General features: G+C 47.6%; 4 protein-coding genes across 4 annotated transcripts; 2 read left to right on the plus strand and 2 right to left on the minus strand.

Annotated features, from left to right (window-relative positions):
* Nucleotides 1-88: 88 nt before the first annotated feature.
* On the plus strand, nt 89-791 carry J7337_008982 (uncharacterized protein; the record flags this gene model as incomplete). Its single annotated transcript, XM_044826585.1, has 2 exons — nt 89-302; nt 349-791. 2 exons carry the CDS (start codon nt 89-91, stop codon nt 789-791), a joined length of 657 nt encoding a protein of 218 aa, XP_044679502.1.
* Nucleotides 792-1,623: 832 nt separating this feature from the next.
* Nucleotides 1,624-2,793, minus strand: J7337_008983 (uncharacterized protein; the record flags this gene model as incomplete). Its single annotated transcript, XM_044826586.1, has 4 exons — nt 1,624-1,808; nt 1,869-2,034; nt 2,090-2,391; nt 2,448-2,793. The coding sequence occupies 4 exons, from the start codon at nt 2,791-2,793 to the stop codon at nt 1,624-1,626; spliced, it is 999 nt and encodes a 332-aa protein (XP_044679503.1).
* A 3,166-nt stretch (nt 2,794-5,959) lies between these two features.
* On the plus strand, nt 5,960-6,805 carry J7337_008984 (uncharacterized protein; the record flags this gene model as incomplete). The annotated part of the gene is made up of 1 exon (XM_044826587.1): nt 5,960-6,805. The coding sequence occupies one exon, from the start codon at nt 5,960-5,962 to the stop codon at nt 6,803-6,805; it is 846 nt and encodes a 281-aa protein (XP_044679504.1).
* Nucleotides 6,806-7,775: 970 nt separating this feature from the next.
* J7337_008985 (uncharacterized protein) lies at nt 7,776-9,560 on the minus strand (the record flags this gene model as incomplete). The annotated part of the gene is made up of 1 exon (XM_044826588.1): nt 7,776-9,560. The coding sequence occupies one exon, from the start codon at nt 9,558-9,560 to the stop codon at nt 7,776-7,778; it is 1,785 nt and encodes a 594-aa protein (XP_044679505.1).
* Between the last annotated feature and the right edge of the window lie 6,553 nt (nt 9,561-16,113).

Below are 16,113 nucleotides of genomic sequence, written 5' to 3' on the forward strand. Positions count from 1 at the left end.
ATGGTGTTCAGCTTTCCTGTCTCGCTGTAAAGATACCCTACCCGATCAATGGTCCTGGCACATGGAGGGCGGCGAAGAAACAGTCACCATGGCGAGCTCAATGGCTTCATTTCACGATCTGTTATCCAAGCACGGTATACCTCTCGAAAAAGCCCAAGATGTTAACATCAACGAGTATGCTGTCTATGGAGAACAAGTTCCTTCCGCGGGCGTGTGGTGGATTGCTGGTCTTGAGCGAGAAAATGCACATGGTCTTCGAGGGAATTGGGCTATCGCTGGAGCGTTGCATGACTTTATGGCTGGTAAGTCTATCGAACATCGTCGCGGTTCAGATACTAATGATACCAGGTCTTTTGAGTAAGCCGAACAGCAGTGACGGGAGCTACGCCATCGAGGGCGAGGGATACTGGCCAACAGCCGAGTTTCAGGTGTACAAGTACTACGCCTCTAGCATGAACGGTCAACGACTAAAGACCAGTGCTAGTTCAGATGGACTACTGGATGTATATGCCACCGTTGAGGCAGATGTTGTGCAGATATTGGCTGGTACTCGTTCAAGACCTGGCAATTGGTCTGTTGATGTAATTGGCTTGACCGATGATACACGAGTCACAGTCAAGACTTTGGCGTTTCGTGTTGTTGACGGGGATAAGTTCAGGCGCGTTGATGGCCCGCATGATCTTGGGGAGAGGGAAGAGGTCGTGAAGGAAGGAAGGGTAAGGTTGAGGATGAAGCATCAGGATCCTACGACGGCCTTTGCTTTTGAGCTGTCGATTGCAGAGGGAAGGTAGGGAAAGCCAGGCCAGGGACTATACGTATGAGTCTAGACTTAAGCTCTTCCTTGACTGGGATCTTTCTGGCCCGTAAGTAGAATTGAAATATGTGTATTAGACACACTATCGAAGCATACTCCTTTAGAACGCCTCACCTACTCTCACCTATCTGTCCTTTGATACACCTTTTTTATAACGGCCGTCAAGTGTCTTCTGGGCCTTATGCCGGCGCTGGTCGCATAAAGCTGTGTGATCAAGTAAGTTTGCGGGCTTGGGTCTGATGAGCAACAAGGATGGGAAAACACATAATGGTCTGATAAAACTGGCAGGGAACACTTCAGTTGCAGTTGAAAGTCAAGTCCAGGATCGAGAGAATGGTTTTCACCTCGCTGAAGCAGGACCGGGACCATATTAGTGACGATAGAATGCCGGCCATCTCGTTGTATGAAGACACAACGAACGAGCCTCGATGATGATGTCACGACTCACGAACAGTATAGTTACCCATCGGCTCTCATGACGTAGTTTGAAGCGTCAGGGTAGGAACAGGGTAAGGTTCTACGAGTTCAGCATGCTGAAACAACTTGTCAAGTCGAAGCTCAACCTTATGTGTGGTCTTCCGGCATCCATTAACTCGAAGGCCTCACGGCTGTGACCTGCGTGTCGATTTTGGAGAGCCGTCGCGGAGTTATCATACTTCCCATCAGCAACTACGTAAAAGCGCTTCCATTTCATCCTGCTTCAACATTACTGACAAGCACGCCCAATCTGTCAAGTAGAGGGAGTGTCTTTGATCAACACATCTTGATGCAAATCACGATTCCTTCCAATTACTAAGTGCCCAGCTATACTACAAATATGCCGTTATCCACGGATCTTCAGCAAGCTCTTTCGCCGATGCTCTGTTAGCAGGATCCCACTGAAGCATCCTGTTCATCATGGCTAGAAACATCTCCTTTCGCTCCCCTTCAAGACTGACTTCTTGCTCTGCAAGTGAAGTTCTGTCAGGAAGCTCTATCTCCTTACGGAAGTCACCTAGAGTAGTCGCTGATTAGCAAAGGGAAGTGTTTATGATGGTCGGCAAGAGCATTTTACCGGTGTCTGTGAAGAACTTGTGGCTAGCTTTGCCGGCTTGAAGGACTTTGGTTGGAGGCTGACCGAGGAGCGCGATGATTTCGGCGAGATGTGCTCTGCTGCGGTATTTCTGGAACTCGGGGTCATGTCCTGTAAACATATGCCGGCCCTCAAAGATATCCCAAATCTGGTGCCGAAAGGAATCAGTTTCAGTGCACCAAACGATGTTCCGAGAGGCTTACCATGCATCCTGCGTTCCATATGTCCACCTTGTATGACCACGGGGCTTCAAGGATGACCTCCGGAGCTCTGTAAATGTCTGGTTGGATATCTTCGCAATGCTCTACATTACCTGTAACAGCTGAACCAAAGTCGCATAGAACTGGCGCGCCATAGTCCTTGGGCTTTCGAAGTTCTCGTGATATGTATATGGTTCTGCCGTCTACCTCCTTTCGTGGAGTTGGATCACTGATCTCCTCCTCCTCGAAAGTCGTGAATACTGAGTCGTCATAAATACCGAACATGATATTGTCTCCTTTGATATCTGTGCGTCAATGGGTAAGCAAGTATTCTAGGCCTGCTGATGACTATGTAACATACCTGTATGTATTACGTTGCACTCTGTATGGAGATAATCGAGTGCCAAAAAAAGTCGACGCAGGGTGACAGCGAGGACCACAGGAGGAAGCCTTCTTACTGGATTGCGGTTCAGGAATGTCCACATGCTCTCCCAAAGGGGAGGATGAACAAGGCATCGGTGAGATCCATCAGGCCCAACAACGTCGAACGAGTCAAGTAGTTCTCTGACCGCGCTGCGACCAGGGTGCTTTGACGAAGAGGCAGAGATGCGCTTGTACATTTCGAGCTCATTATCCAGCTGTTGTCCCATAGACTGATTATTGATGAAGAGCTTTAGCGCGACATGTCGACGTCCACTACTTGACATTAGCAGGGAACCATTTTGACCGAGTAACTCAGATCTATCCAGCGGGATATTGAACTCGACCAAATGAAATGAACTCCATACACCGTTGTTCATCAAAGGCTCGGGTAGACTTACTCCAGGTCACGCCCCAGCCAAACGGTCGAGCTAGCTCCGAAGCCTAACTTCCCGACCACCTGGTAGCGGTCGTACAGGACTTCCCCAATCTTGACGGGATAGTAGCGAGACGCGACTTAGTCAGGGAAACGCTCTTCTTCTATCCTTTCCTCGAGAGAAATTCTTTGGAAACTGGGATTCGAGAAGACGAGGGGTCTCCATGCCCGGCCAGTCCAAGGTATTTTCCGTAGAAACGAAGACATTCCTACGCGTTGCAGGAGTAAGTAAAGAGAAATATTTACGGAGATGTATCAGTTACATGGATTGACAAACCTTTCCTTTGGCTACCTATATGGTGAATAGAAGTGTCGCGCAATTTGATGGGCGATGCGCGGTTTTGCTGATGAGTCAGACGCGAATTCGACGAATCAAAGCAAAGATCACCATCGCGTACGCGTACACTTGAGAGTCTACAGAGGGCGCATCAGAGCAGACAATGTAACTTGAGTATTATCTCGGCATCGCGTAGCCTCTAAGCGAACTGATTATGCTTGTGCTGGCTACCGTTACGCGGCGGGAACTTGGCGTGCCCCGAGTTCGAAGAATCGCGGTATGTTGTTTCACTTCATGATCCTGGTCCGTATGCGAATTGCACAAGACAGAGCCTGCAGAAGCTTGTAGCTATTGTGAGAAGTGTAGCGGTGAAGAGGGGACAGCCAGGATGGAATTGTGTTGAACGGGTCAAGGAGGCACTTGCAGCCCTGCAGAATGACAATGAGGTGCTGGGAGCTGCGGTACTACATTGGACAATTGCCCGCATCATGGATGTGTGTTATGTTGAGCAGAAAAGTCTTGCAGCATCCAGTTGATGACCAGACTGCCCCAGGACAGTTCGACACTAGCAGGGTATCGACATATAGTCTGCTTGAAGGAAAGGAGCTGGTACCATGAGGGTTCGGCATGATATACGATTCCGTGTCGGAGGCTTGTATATTGAGACCCAGCTAGAATTCGCCAAGGGATTGCCGACGTATTCTTTCCATTTCCAATTCATGGGGCAAAGGCGTTAGGAACCCGTTAACCGCATTGTGCCAGAATGTATTTCGTGGATTGACATGCCGTACCGATGTATACTCCCAGTATAGAGGCATCCATCCAGCAGACTCCCGGTCAACAATGCCCGTCACCGTATCCTTATCAGCCATCATATATACGCTGCTTAGGTTACTCTGGGTAAAAACCAGCCCCTCCAATGGGCCGTTATGAAACTCGACAAGTTCCCTCAGACCCAGAGACGCCTCTCCCCCATCCCGAAGCCCAAGGCAACGACACAACTCTCGATGAAACTCCCGTATTGTTCTAAAAGGACCCGAGAAGGATTTGTCAGGAAGAAGCTGGTCAAATATGGGTCCCCCATTGACATTGACGACACCAACACCACACAGCGGATGAATGCTGCGTAGCTCTGTCATAAAAGTCTTGAATTGCGCGAGAATATGCACCTTGGAGTCTATTCATCGTTGCCTCCAACCCTGGGAGAGATCCCGATCTCGGGACCTTTCCATAAGTATATAGGCGCGAACCTTATGATTGAAGCTGCAGTAAGCTTTGGCGACAGGTTTTCATTTGTTCTTAGCAGCGAATTACATGGTATTTGCCTTAGTCAATGTTGTGAAGACGATTGCTTTGATGCAGAGCTCTAATGAGACTAAAAGGATGCGCCCTGGAGGTCTTCGCAGGCAGCGGACATATGATTAGGCAAAGCCGGCCAAGGTTAATCTGAGAACGAAGTGGTAAGAGGATCTTCTAGGTTTTCATCTCTAAATATAGCTGGTTATAGATATACTAGTAGAAATACTCTTTAGCTATTAATTAGAGGGTAAATACCTTTTAGTTATTAGCCTAATCTTACGTTTTCTAGATCTATAGGGTCCTTCCTTTTTGAAAGTAAAGCTATTTACAAATTAGCCTAAGTCACTGATTAACTATAACTGACTGCGCTCTAGACCTTAGGCGATTGTGAGGGTGATGAGTATATTGCCCGTATGTGTTTATTGGTGTCCTTTACCTTTGTGGCCTGGGGGCTGAAGCCTCTTCTAAAACCCGAACCTTAACGCAGACTGCGCTCTAGTGAGGTTAATAGTAGCTAATTAGACTGACTGGAAGAAGGTCTTTCTAGAGCTGTAGGCGACAGATTGGGTTGCTCTCTGCTTAAGGGGCCCTGCAGCAGGGTCCCTAAAGGGTCACTGAAGGCAAGCCAGCTGCAGGCCTCCCCGGAGGGTAGTTGCAAAATCCCCTCTATAAAGATCGAAGAAAACCTTCTCTTTTGGCAGAAAATTCCCTCTTTCAGTACTGAATAGCTTCAAAAAGAGGCCAAGTAAGAAGATACTAAGCAAGAGGTATAGCAAGAAGAGTGTGAGGTCAAGCTAGGTAGAGGCATTTGCCTCGCCTAGGATGACAGCAGGCTGTCAGCATCAGGGTCTTGTATTTTATTAAGGTGGTAATTTCCCTTGGTTCCATGATTGTAAGGACTGCATCTTTGATCATGTTGATGCTCGTCACGTTGCGGCTTCAGAGACAGTGGGATTCAGTTAGACCGATGCTGTAAGACCGGAGTAAAGTACAACCGACGCAGTTTGGATCACAAGCCTGATAAGGAAACTATAAGTTCCTGTTAAATATTGCAACCGCATTTTATTGAGACTTCTCAATGAGTCAATTAGGAGTTATACTGGATTGAAGTTCAATTGCCATTTGCGAACTTACTTACATCATGCTGTGCAAGAATGGCTTATGAACATGAAGACGGTCTCATAGCCGAGGATATCAGATGGCGCTAAACTCGAAATATCCTCTGCAGAGGTCAAAGCTGGGGAGACCTCCAATCACTTCATGCGTCACGCCCTTCTATATACATTCTTCTCTCATTAATAATAAGTAAAACATAAACAGCCTATCGGTTATAACGGGCTCCTGATCCGATCCAGCCGGTCCCGGATACAAAAGGACGTTTGAACGGACTACTCTTCCCCATTGCTTCATCAGTTACAACAACGCTCTCGTCCAAACAAACATGCCTGATACCGAGCCTCAAGCGGTTCAAGTCTCCCAGACCTCTGATGGAATCACAACCATCACCCTTTCACGGCCTCATCGCAAAAATGCCATAGACGGACCTACAGCCAGAAAGCTCACCGACGCTGTTCTGGCATTTGAGAACGACGCCACGCAAAAGGTCTGCATCATCTACGGGGCACACGGTACTTTCTGCGCAGGCTTCGATCTCCATGAAGTCGCCAAATGGAATCCCGCGCAGGGAACAGATAACTATCTCGGACCAATCATCGACCCAAATCACAAGGTTGAAGACCGCAATATCGGCCCCATCGGACCATCGAGAATGCAGGTAAATAAGCCTGTGATCAGCGCCGTGGCTGGCTACGCTGTCGCCGGAGGCTTGGAGCTCTCGCTCATAGGCGACATGCGCATTGCCGAGGAAGACGCCGTCTTCGGTGTATTTTGCCGAAGATTTGGCGTTCCCCTCATCGATGGCGGTACAGTTCGGCTACAGGCCATCATCGGCCTTGGCCGAGCGATGGACATGATTCTCACTGGAAGGCCAGTCTCGGCACAGGAGGCGTTGCAGTTTGGACTCGCGAACCGCGTTGTGCCCAAGGGACAGGCGTTGGTGGAGGCGACCAAGATTGCGAAGCAGCTTCTCACATTTCCGCAGGAATGCATGAATGTGGACAGGGCTAGTTGTTACTACTCCGTTTATAGCGCATCGTCGTTTCAGGATGCGTTGAGGAATGAGTTTGAGAATGGAGTCAAGGTCATTACTACTGAGAGTGTGAAGGGCGCGGCGAATTTCAGTAGTGGAGCTGGACGACATGGCGTTTTTGAGACAGCCAAGTTTTAGGATTAGTTGATATAAGGTAGCCAATGAAGTGAATTCGCTTACAAGTCTTCCATGCTCAGTAGCAATGCTGGGGTCCTCTTAGCAAGGCAAATTACTAGGTACATTCTTTTCTTCCTTGGCTTTTATCTTCATGGGCCGTCCACTACTGTGGTAGTAGGTGAAGCCAGCGGTAAGCTGCAATCCATCATTCTCTCTTTTCTGAGCTTTCTCATTGACATTTTCATCAGGCATAATACAGAGTATCTTTTGCGATATCAGAAGGGTTAGACTGGGTTAATCACGCCTTCTTCTTGAGTAGGACTCACTTGATTTGAAGCTTTGAAATGTGTATAATAAAGGAATATAACTTAAGAAAGGCTTAAATATATATTATTAATTATTATATTAAACCTAAAGTATAATATTTAAAATAGTATATTTATAAAAAATTCTTTTTAATAAATTATTATTTATATATTAAATATAAATATAATTTAAGCTTAATTTTATTAAATTAAGTATATAATTATTTTTAAATTTCTTTTTATTTAATTTTAATTATTTAAATAATACTTTGTTTCTTTATTAAATAACTAAAATAACTTTAATAAGAAATTTATTATAAATTATTATAAAAATAATAGCTTTATAATTAAAAAAAGCTATTTAATTAATTAAAGTTTTATATAAAAATATATTTTATAATAATTATATAATATTATTTATAGTTTTTAAAGCTATTATTATAAAAATTTAAAGTATTTATAATATTAAATTAACTTTTTTTAATTAAAAATTTAAGGCTTATAGCTAAGAGCTTATTCTAGTAAAGAGAACCTAGTATAATATCGATTTCAACTTTAACTATTTTTAATTTGCTAAGCCTAATAATGCCAATCTATAATGTTCCAAGATCACCTTCCAGTTGCAGTACCTTCCTACCCAGTCTATCTATCCAAGTCCCTTACGATTCTTCCGCGCCTGTATTCGGTCACTTTGACTCAATATACTTCTGTCGGGTCTGAAACTCCCAGTTGGGAGCCACCATTACATCATGGTACAGATCATGTGGCAATGGAATCGTCTCAAAAAGCCACTGGCTCACCCACTTATCGAAAATATTCTCACCGTGCCGTAACTTGGCATCCTCAACCAATTCGTCTACATCTAATGGTACCCCGGGGTTGAAGTCGCACCGGAAGATCGATGTTTGGTGCACCAATTGATCAACAAGTTGCTCAAACCTCGGATCCTTTGCATATCTTGTCGTGTTATCCTCCAGTGTACTTGGTCTCACAGATGACAAAAGCTCGGTGTCCAAGCAGATCTTCCAAGCCTTCGACTTGGAGATCTCCGCCTGGATGACCTGTTGGAAAAGTTCAGAGCAGTAATCGCTGTGTTGCCCAGCTTCCAAAACAAAAGTGAAGCAGTTGGTGTTAATGCCTGAATCCACCACCGCGAAAGCATCAAGGAGCCAGTGGTATATACTAGACTCAAACTCTCGGTCCACAATCACTGGCGGTGAGAGCATCCTCCCCTCCCCCTCACTGTCCATGTGAGCGATAATGTTGTAGGGACGCTGACTTGCGATGCAGCCAAAAACGTTGGCACGGCGCTCGACTCGAAGCAAGGGGTTCTCTTTCAAAAAAGGAATGAACCCTTGGGAATGGCGAGAAGGCAGATTCACCGATGGCAAGTCCTCATGCAATACAATCCGTCTCATCTGCTTCCGCTGGCTAGTCGGAATTCGTTGAAGAAAGTGAATTGCAGCAGCGGTGGCAGAAAACCTTAGCTTCTCCCGACATCGAGTGGTGAAGTGCTCCAATAAATTGTCCGGTTTCTCGAACTCAGGAGAACGTCGATCTTGCGGAACGTCTTTGCCGACTTGATCGTAGAAGCTACGCGGTGTGTAGTACCAGGTAGCTGGAAGATCCCAAACAAACGGCCTAATCTCAAACAACTCCAGCATCTGGGCCACTCGCTTTTGAGAAGGGATGTCCCACAGGTTGAATCTCAAGTTGATAAAGTCTTCGGCAGGGCGACTTCCAATCCAATGGGGGAGTGAATTGTATACGTATGTCGCAAACTCAGCCGGTTGCGCCTCGGAGATGAGTTTTAGACAATGCCTTGTTGCCTCCCGCAGTTCACCTTGGGCCCATTCCGTTCGCCATCGATTCCCTAAGCTACCTCTGACGTTTGCATCGGCTTCAGTGTGCAGAAGACGAAACTCAAGGCAGCCCACCGACGGCGCATTCACGTTGAGCAAGTCGACCCTTTTCATAAATTGTCGTATCATGCTGCACATGGCGGGTCGCAACCTGTCAGTCGGGAATATGTATTCTGGGTTCTCGTTGTCATGTATCCATGCGTTGTGCTTGACGACCTCAATCTTGAGTTGTTCCTGAAAGCCCGGGCATATTAACTCGACCTCGGCGAACATCTCAGGAGTGATGAATTGGGCTAAATGAAACACAAAGTCTTGCTCCAGAACGTAGTGAGTGGTAGCAGCAAGAGTGAAGCAGCCAGCCAAGTTACACCAGTCTTGGCGAAATACAGTCGAGAACCGGATAGTATTGACTGCCAGCGGCATCGCTCTAGTGTCGTTCGCGATCGAGCGACAAGTATAAAGAAGGGATAGATCAATCGCGGTGCCGTCGGCATTCGTCAGTTTATCAGTCTGAACATCGTAGACATAGCCCCCATCTACCTTCAGACTCTCTCTGAAGATTTGCTGACGAATCTCAGAAGGCAGGCTTGTGAGTGTTTTCGGAGCCATGATGGTGTAGGCGACGATGTTTAAGGGTTAAGTCGAAGATGATGGCATTGAAAGCTTGAAGATTTGGAGGGGCAGGCGAGCGGGGTTTTATAGCTGAGGGGTGGAGATCATGAGTCATGCAATACGACCAATCATACGAAGGAGTCAGATAAACTTTTCAGAGGCAGGAGAGGAGACCAGAGAGTTTTGCGACCCATAGCACAATCTATTTTTTTTGGTTGCCGTCAGCCTTATTCGGGGCTATCGAGCTTTTAGCTTTTCATACGATGGCTTAAACAGTGAGGCCCCTATAGTAGGCCAGAATTACAGGAGTCAATATCAGTTAAGGTTTATCTGCCTCAAGTGGCGCAATTGCTGCCTTGACCAAGCAGCATAAGTACCGCCTGCAGGTCCACTATTGGTTAGCTGCGTGTTATGAGACACTAAAGTGGGATGGCACGTACTTACCCTTCGGCAGCTGTATCGACCTTCTTCCTTCACCCCTGCTAAAAGACCAAGACACTGCAGGTTAGCTTCTCGTGTAACACAGAAACAGAGGGAAAGCTTGCATACTCTTCAATCGACCCTTGCAACCTTTATAAGGGTCAGTATCGATGAAGACTAAGCAGGAGCCTGTAGATCAGAAGCAAGAAAAGAGTACTCACATACCGGGCCTAGTGCACCCATCGCACTTCCACTCAAAGGTCAGTTAGACCCTAACTAAGCAAGAGATCGAGCGTAAACTCACAAGTACGTTCGCCGACCTGACTTTCCCTCTACTAGGTTAGTTCAACTTCAACAGTAGTAGCCTCTGTAACTTACATACCTGTTGGTTACAGTTGCTGACATCAATCATAGCCACCGACAGGATGCCTGCTGCTAAGAAAGCCATGGTCAGAGAAGTGTAGAATACTGGCGATAGCTATTCTTCTACTTACTACGCAAGAGCCTGGAGCCCGATCAGGGCTATTGCACAACCAACCACGACCTCATCGCTGCGATCGAATTGGTACTAGGCCAGGCTAACAGCGAAGATTGCCGCAAGCTCCGTACGATGGCTGCAGCCATCAAGAAGAACTTCTCGTCTAGAAGCCCATCCAGCCTAGTCACTAATAGCAGAAGTTATTAGTTTAGAGTTATTAAGGTATCTCATCTCATATAACTTACAGATGGCTGTTTTTGACTGCGCCCTGATTGACTTGATCAGTCGTACGGATCCGGCCTGCCTAGGTCATCTTGTTCATCCGGTTTGGCTGGCTAGGGAGCTGGCTAGATTGAACAAGCTAGAAAGGGCTATAAGAGAAGGCCTGCCTCTTGATACAGAGGAGGCAGCTTTCCTTACTGCGTTAACAGGTCTGCTAAATGTTATTAGCTATCAGTATAGTATCATAAGGTAGGATAGTTACAACTCAGCCTTGTACGAAGAGTGGCTCGAGAATGTGATCATCGAGGCCGATTATCTGTGCTGTATCCTCCCGATCGTACGAAATTGACTAGAGAATAGTATCAAGTTAGTATAAGATTGACTATTAGGGGTGACACTCTGGCTAAGCACTATACAGACCAGGCTGGTCATAGTCTGAGACTATGAGCGTAAAGCTGCTAAGATAGCTCTGGTCAGCGGTAACATGATGAGAGATCAAGGAGGCGGGTCTGTATAGGCTTACGGACAGCGTGTCTGCGAACAGAGTTCTGCTGGCCGGCGAGAGTCAATGTGTGAATTGGATAAGGTTTGGAGAGGAGGAGACGGGACATACGGGTGAAGGCGGGGTAATGGCGGGGTTCTACTAAGACATGTTAGACTCAAGACGGATAGAGAGGTTGAGTGAAGCCTGCTCGGGGAGGAGGGATGCCCTACGGACCGAAGGTTCTGTGAAAGTCAGAATCTGGGGCTGTCAGGCAAAGCCAAAGTAGCGAAGAAGAGGGGTAGGGCACTTACTGAAGGAAGAAGGTTGACTCTGCTAGTCAGTAGTGGTTAGTGAATGGTTCGTAATAATGAGATGGTTGGGGAAGCTCACTTACTTTGTGTAAGTTAGTCGGCGAAAGCCAAATTGACCTGAAGTCGATGACGACTAGCTTGAGTAAGTTGGACCAGAGTCAAACAGGAGAGACGAGGAGACATACCTCCATCAATTGAATGCACGTGCCTAGGCACGTGACCAACCGCCCTTGCGTCTGAACTGCTGGATCTCGTCAGGACTCGTTGATGAACATGGGGAACAGGAAGACGTACCAGATAAAGTGAAATCAATGATGAAACAGTGGTTGAACTGGGGAGATACCCATTCAGATGTTGAATCCAGAGAGGAATCTCCAGGTCGGTGTATAGATAGAGAGATTGAGTAAGGCATCAAAGCGATGCACGGAGTGTGTAGTGGTGACTCTTGAATGAAGGAATCATCGGGACTTAAACATTGCCCAAGGATATGGAGTAGTCTTTTAACACAGTTTGACAAACTCGGTCTCATCTATACCCCGTGGAAGGAGGGGATTAACCTCCTCCAGCTGGGCTATAGAACATCGAGTCCGCCCGGGCAATCGCGAACTGGCCGAGGTTGAAGTAAACCATGGCCCAGTCGACGGCGAACTTGAGGTGTTTAGTGAGCAACGTCTTCCAGTCGAGTGCTCCGATCCGCTCAATTAACCTCAGTCTGGCGGAATGTAGGTCTGAGCAATGCATGAACAGGTGATAAACGGTCTGAGTATGATGACCGCACGTGCATGCTGGCTTGATGGGATGCCTGATGACGTTCTCGGTTCCTGGAACCTTGACGTCTCGGGTTGCTCCGATCTTGCTCAGGTATCCGTTGAGCGGAATGCGCTCGGTGCGCAGCTGTAGTGCAAGTGTGGATTGCGGACGAGTCAAGCCCTTGTAGTAGCTCAGGCTTATCCGACCTCGCCTCTCCTCGATGGCTGCGGGACGGTGTGTCGTGCGAACTCGAGCAGTTCTCTTGCGGCGGTAGGTGATCCAGGCTGAAGCGCACTTCGCTTCTGCTTCCCACTTCGTCTGGCTCTTGACGGCGGCGTTACGTTTGGCCGGAATCTTCCAAGCTTTCAATGCCGCTTCGTCGGTGCCTTTTTGGCGTTTGCGGAAATACTTGGCCGATCTACCGGTCAACTGGTATGCTTCTTCGTCAAGGATCTGATACGCGGTGACGTGATAGTTCTTGTCCTTGGGCGTTTTCATTGACTTCTCAAACCACACATCATTGTTGCGAACCTTGAGATCCCTAGCTCGTGAAGACATGGACATGCGGCACAGAAACTCGCGAATGCCCTCCATGTTCATGTCCTTGAGAACCGTAGTACCAGAGCTACCACGAATAGCCCCTGAGATCAGCAGCAGACACTTGTACTGTAGTTTCTCAAGTCTCCCAATTTGTTTCGGCTTGAGGGACCATGGTATCCGTCGACCTGGGCAGTGGAGAAACCAGGCAGCGCACGCGTGCGATATGATGGGTCGTATCTTGGACATGTAGAACCTCCTCGCCTGGTTCAGCCGGATACCCCAAGTCGGTCCCGAAAGTGCGCGGAAATGCCGTAATGTATTGTTGACCTTCTTCTCAAGGTTGGAGACGTGATGAGCAAAGGTGAGAGCCGGATCCAGGACGACTCCAAGGACCTTCAGCTTTTCTTCCTTAAGTGCTTTAGGGTTGTCCTTAAGTCCATCAATATCCGGAAGAAGCTTGCAAGGAGGGTCGGGGTCGTTGGGAGTCCGGAAATGCATGACGGTATACTTTTGCGGTGAGAATGTCAGGCCGACGGATGAAGCCCATTTGAAGATTTCATCATGGAATATCTTTAGTCCCATGCAGTTCTTCTCATAAGAGTTCGAGACGGCGAGGAGATAGGTGTCATCAACGTAGGAGAAGGAAAAGACTGTAATGCGGTCCTTGCCAAGCTTTTCTCTATCTTCGTTGATTTTCTGGAGAAGAGGTGCGGTAAAGATGAGAAACAGTAACGGAGAGAGAGGTGAGCCTTGCGGAATGCCAATAAGCATATAGAATGCCTCTGATGTGCTCTGGGGTAGCCTGAGGTAAACGATCCGAAAGGACAGATATGAGTGCATTATCTGAAGGAAAGATTCGGGTACTCCAAGCTCTGCAAGCATCTGTAGGAGCAGTGCAGGGTCGACGCAGTTGTAGGCACCAGATACATCAAGCCCCATCATAGTCACCTTCTCCCTGATGAACCTCCAGCGTTTCTTAAACTTTTTGCTGAGTTTCCGAGACCAGGCTTTATGGATAACGCCTATAATGCTCTGAATAGCATGTGTAGTGGACTTCCCCGGCGCCCCATACTGGGTCTCAGGAAGTAAATCATAGTCCATGATGAACTTCTTAAGACGCTCAGTGAGAATCTTCTCATAAAGCTTCCCCAAAACGGAGAGAAGTGCAATGGGGCGCCAGCTGTTAACCGTGTCATAGCTATCCTTCCCTGACTTCGGAAGCATTGCGGTAATGGCTGTTTTGAATGCTTCAGGGAATATTTTGAGTCCGAGACATGCATTGAACACAAGTGCGATGAGAGGAGCAAGGTCTTTGCAGCCCATCTTGAGTTGCTCGATGCAAATCAGGTCGTGGCCTGGAGCCTTCCGAGTAGGCTGCTTCCTGATGAGAATCTCGATATCCTTGTCTTTGAGTTTTTTCTCGACGAAGCGACGCATCTTTCGATTCATCTTCACCTTGTCATTGAGCGTGGGGAATGGAATCTCAGTTGGGTGATCGATATCGCTGGTTCTTGTCCATGTCATGCATCGTATCCTGTCCTGCTTTTGTTCCTCACTGACGAGAGTGGGAACGCCGTCATCATCGAGCAGCGCCGGCATGCACTTCACAATCCGGTCCTGTGTAATTTTGCGTGCCACCCTGGCTTGATACCATAAGGCCTCCATTGACTCGCCTGTTTGTTGAAGGTACTCACGCCAAGGAGTTGGCTTCTTGGGCGGCGGCTTGAAGTCTAGTTCGGAAGCAGATATGGTGAGCCCAACGCCGCCACCAAGCAGTATCTGTCTCAGATGAGGGTCCATCGGTTTCCGTGCTGGTGGTGGGTTTACGAGGCGGGTTGGGGTAGTGCGAGTTGAGGCGGCTGAGATGAGAGCGACAAGCGCTCGTATGTACTCCTCCACTTCCTTCTCATCGTTGAGCGGCATTTCGCTAACATGCGACAAATGCTCCTTAATGGCGGCGGCAAACACTGAAGGTTTGACCTTGTTGTGCAGAAACTTCTCTGTGTCGTCTCTGTATGGCGTGATATCAAACACTGTCCTGATAGGACGATGGTCACTTCCATCCCAGGGATTATCTGAGAGGACACCCCAGTGAGTAACTTGAGAGCGCAGACAGTCACTAACGAAGGTGAGGTCGATGCATGAACGATGTTCGTCGTCATCTCCTTTGCCCCTGGTATATGTGATGGTGCCTTCCTTCGTCAAGAGTACCATGTTGCGCTTCGTAATCATCTCGTGTGCTAATAGCCTGCCAGCTGGAGTGTCCCGAGACGGGTTGAGTAACGAAGGACCACTCCATAATATGTTGTGTAGGTTGAAGTCTCCCATAACAATATTCCGTCGTTCGCGGGTTGTCTGCTCACCCAAGAGCTCGATGTCAATTTTCATGTCGTCCTGATTGACGTTATACACGGAGTGTATCGCAAGCGGGCCGTCTGCCGTAGTTAAATGAAGGGTTGCCACCATGTCTTTATTGCGTCCTTCATGATACTCAACATTCCATCGACTCCTCGGGATTGACTTGTGGATGTAGAAGAAGACACGACTGAACCGCACTGGCTCTTTGTCATCCTTGTCATCGTCATTGCTTTTCTTGCTATTTTTCTTGTTGTTGTTCTTGGTGGTCTTCTTGTCAGGCGGTTTCCGTTCGCGATTCGGATCATCAGGGTTACCACTCTCAAGCAGGGCCCTAGATGGGCTCATGCTGAGGTAGTAGTCGTGAGTACTCCGAAATGGGGTCCGGGGAGACGGGTCGCATCCGCATATGATGTCAGCTGTCCCGCCGTTACGCCCATCACGCTGGTACGCGAGACAGTCTCTTGTGCGTTGCAGAGAGCCTTTGAAGTTTGCCTGATCGATGATCAGCTGACGGCGGGCCAGAAACTCCTCCTCCTTCAAACGCCTCTGACGCCGCTGAGACTTTCTCATCGTTCCTGGTGAGCTTGCGCAATGTCAAGGCTGACCACCAGGACCGATAATTACAGGCTGTGAGTTGGCCCTGTGCTAGAATGAGAATGAGGATGAATTGATAGAGTAAAGATAGACGCTGTAGTTGAATGAGATGTGAAAGAATGCTTCAAATTGAAAAGGGTATGATTGGATTGGTGGTTTCACAGAGAGAGAAACGCCGAAGGTAAAGAATGAGATGTGGGTTGGGATGGAAGTGTCAGAAATGCAGATACTTAAACATTACTTTTATTGCGCAGTTTCTCAATAATTTCCTCTTTCCTGAGACACTGATGGTGGTCTTGCCGATTGTAATGTCGCTTATTGAATAATCATACGATGCGAGAGCAACAGCCCGTTAATCTCTACCTGGAAAAGCCCTGTCTTGCGAGATTGTGA

This window comes from Fusarium musae, chromosome 6 (genome assembly GCF_019915245.1).
Source record: "Fusarium musae strain F31 chromosome 6, whole genome shotgun sequence".
Taxonomy (NCBI): Eukaryota; Fungi; Ascomycota; class Sordariomycetes; order Hypocreales; family Nectriaceae; genus Fusarium; species Fusarium musae.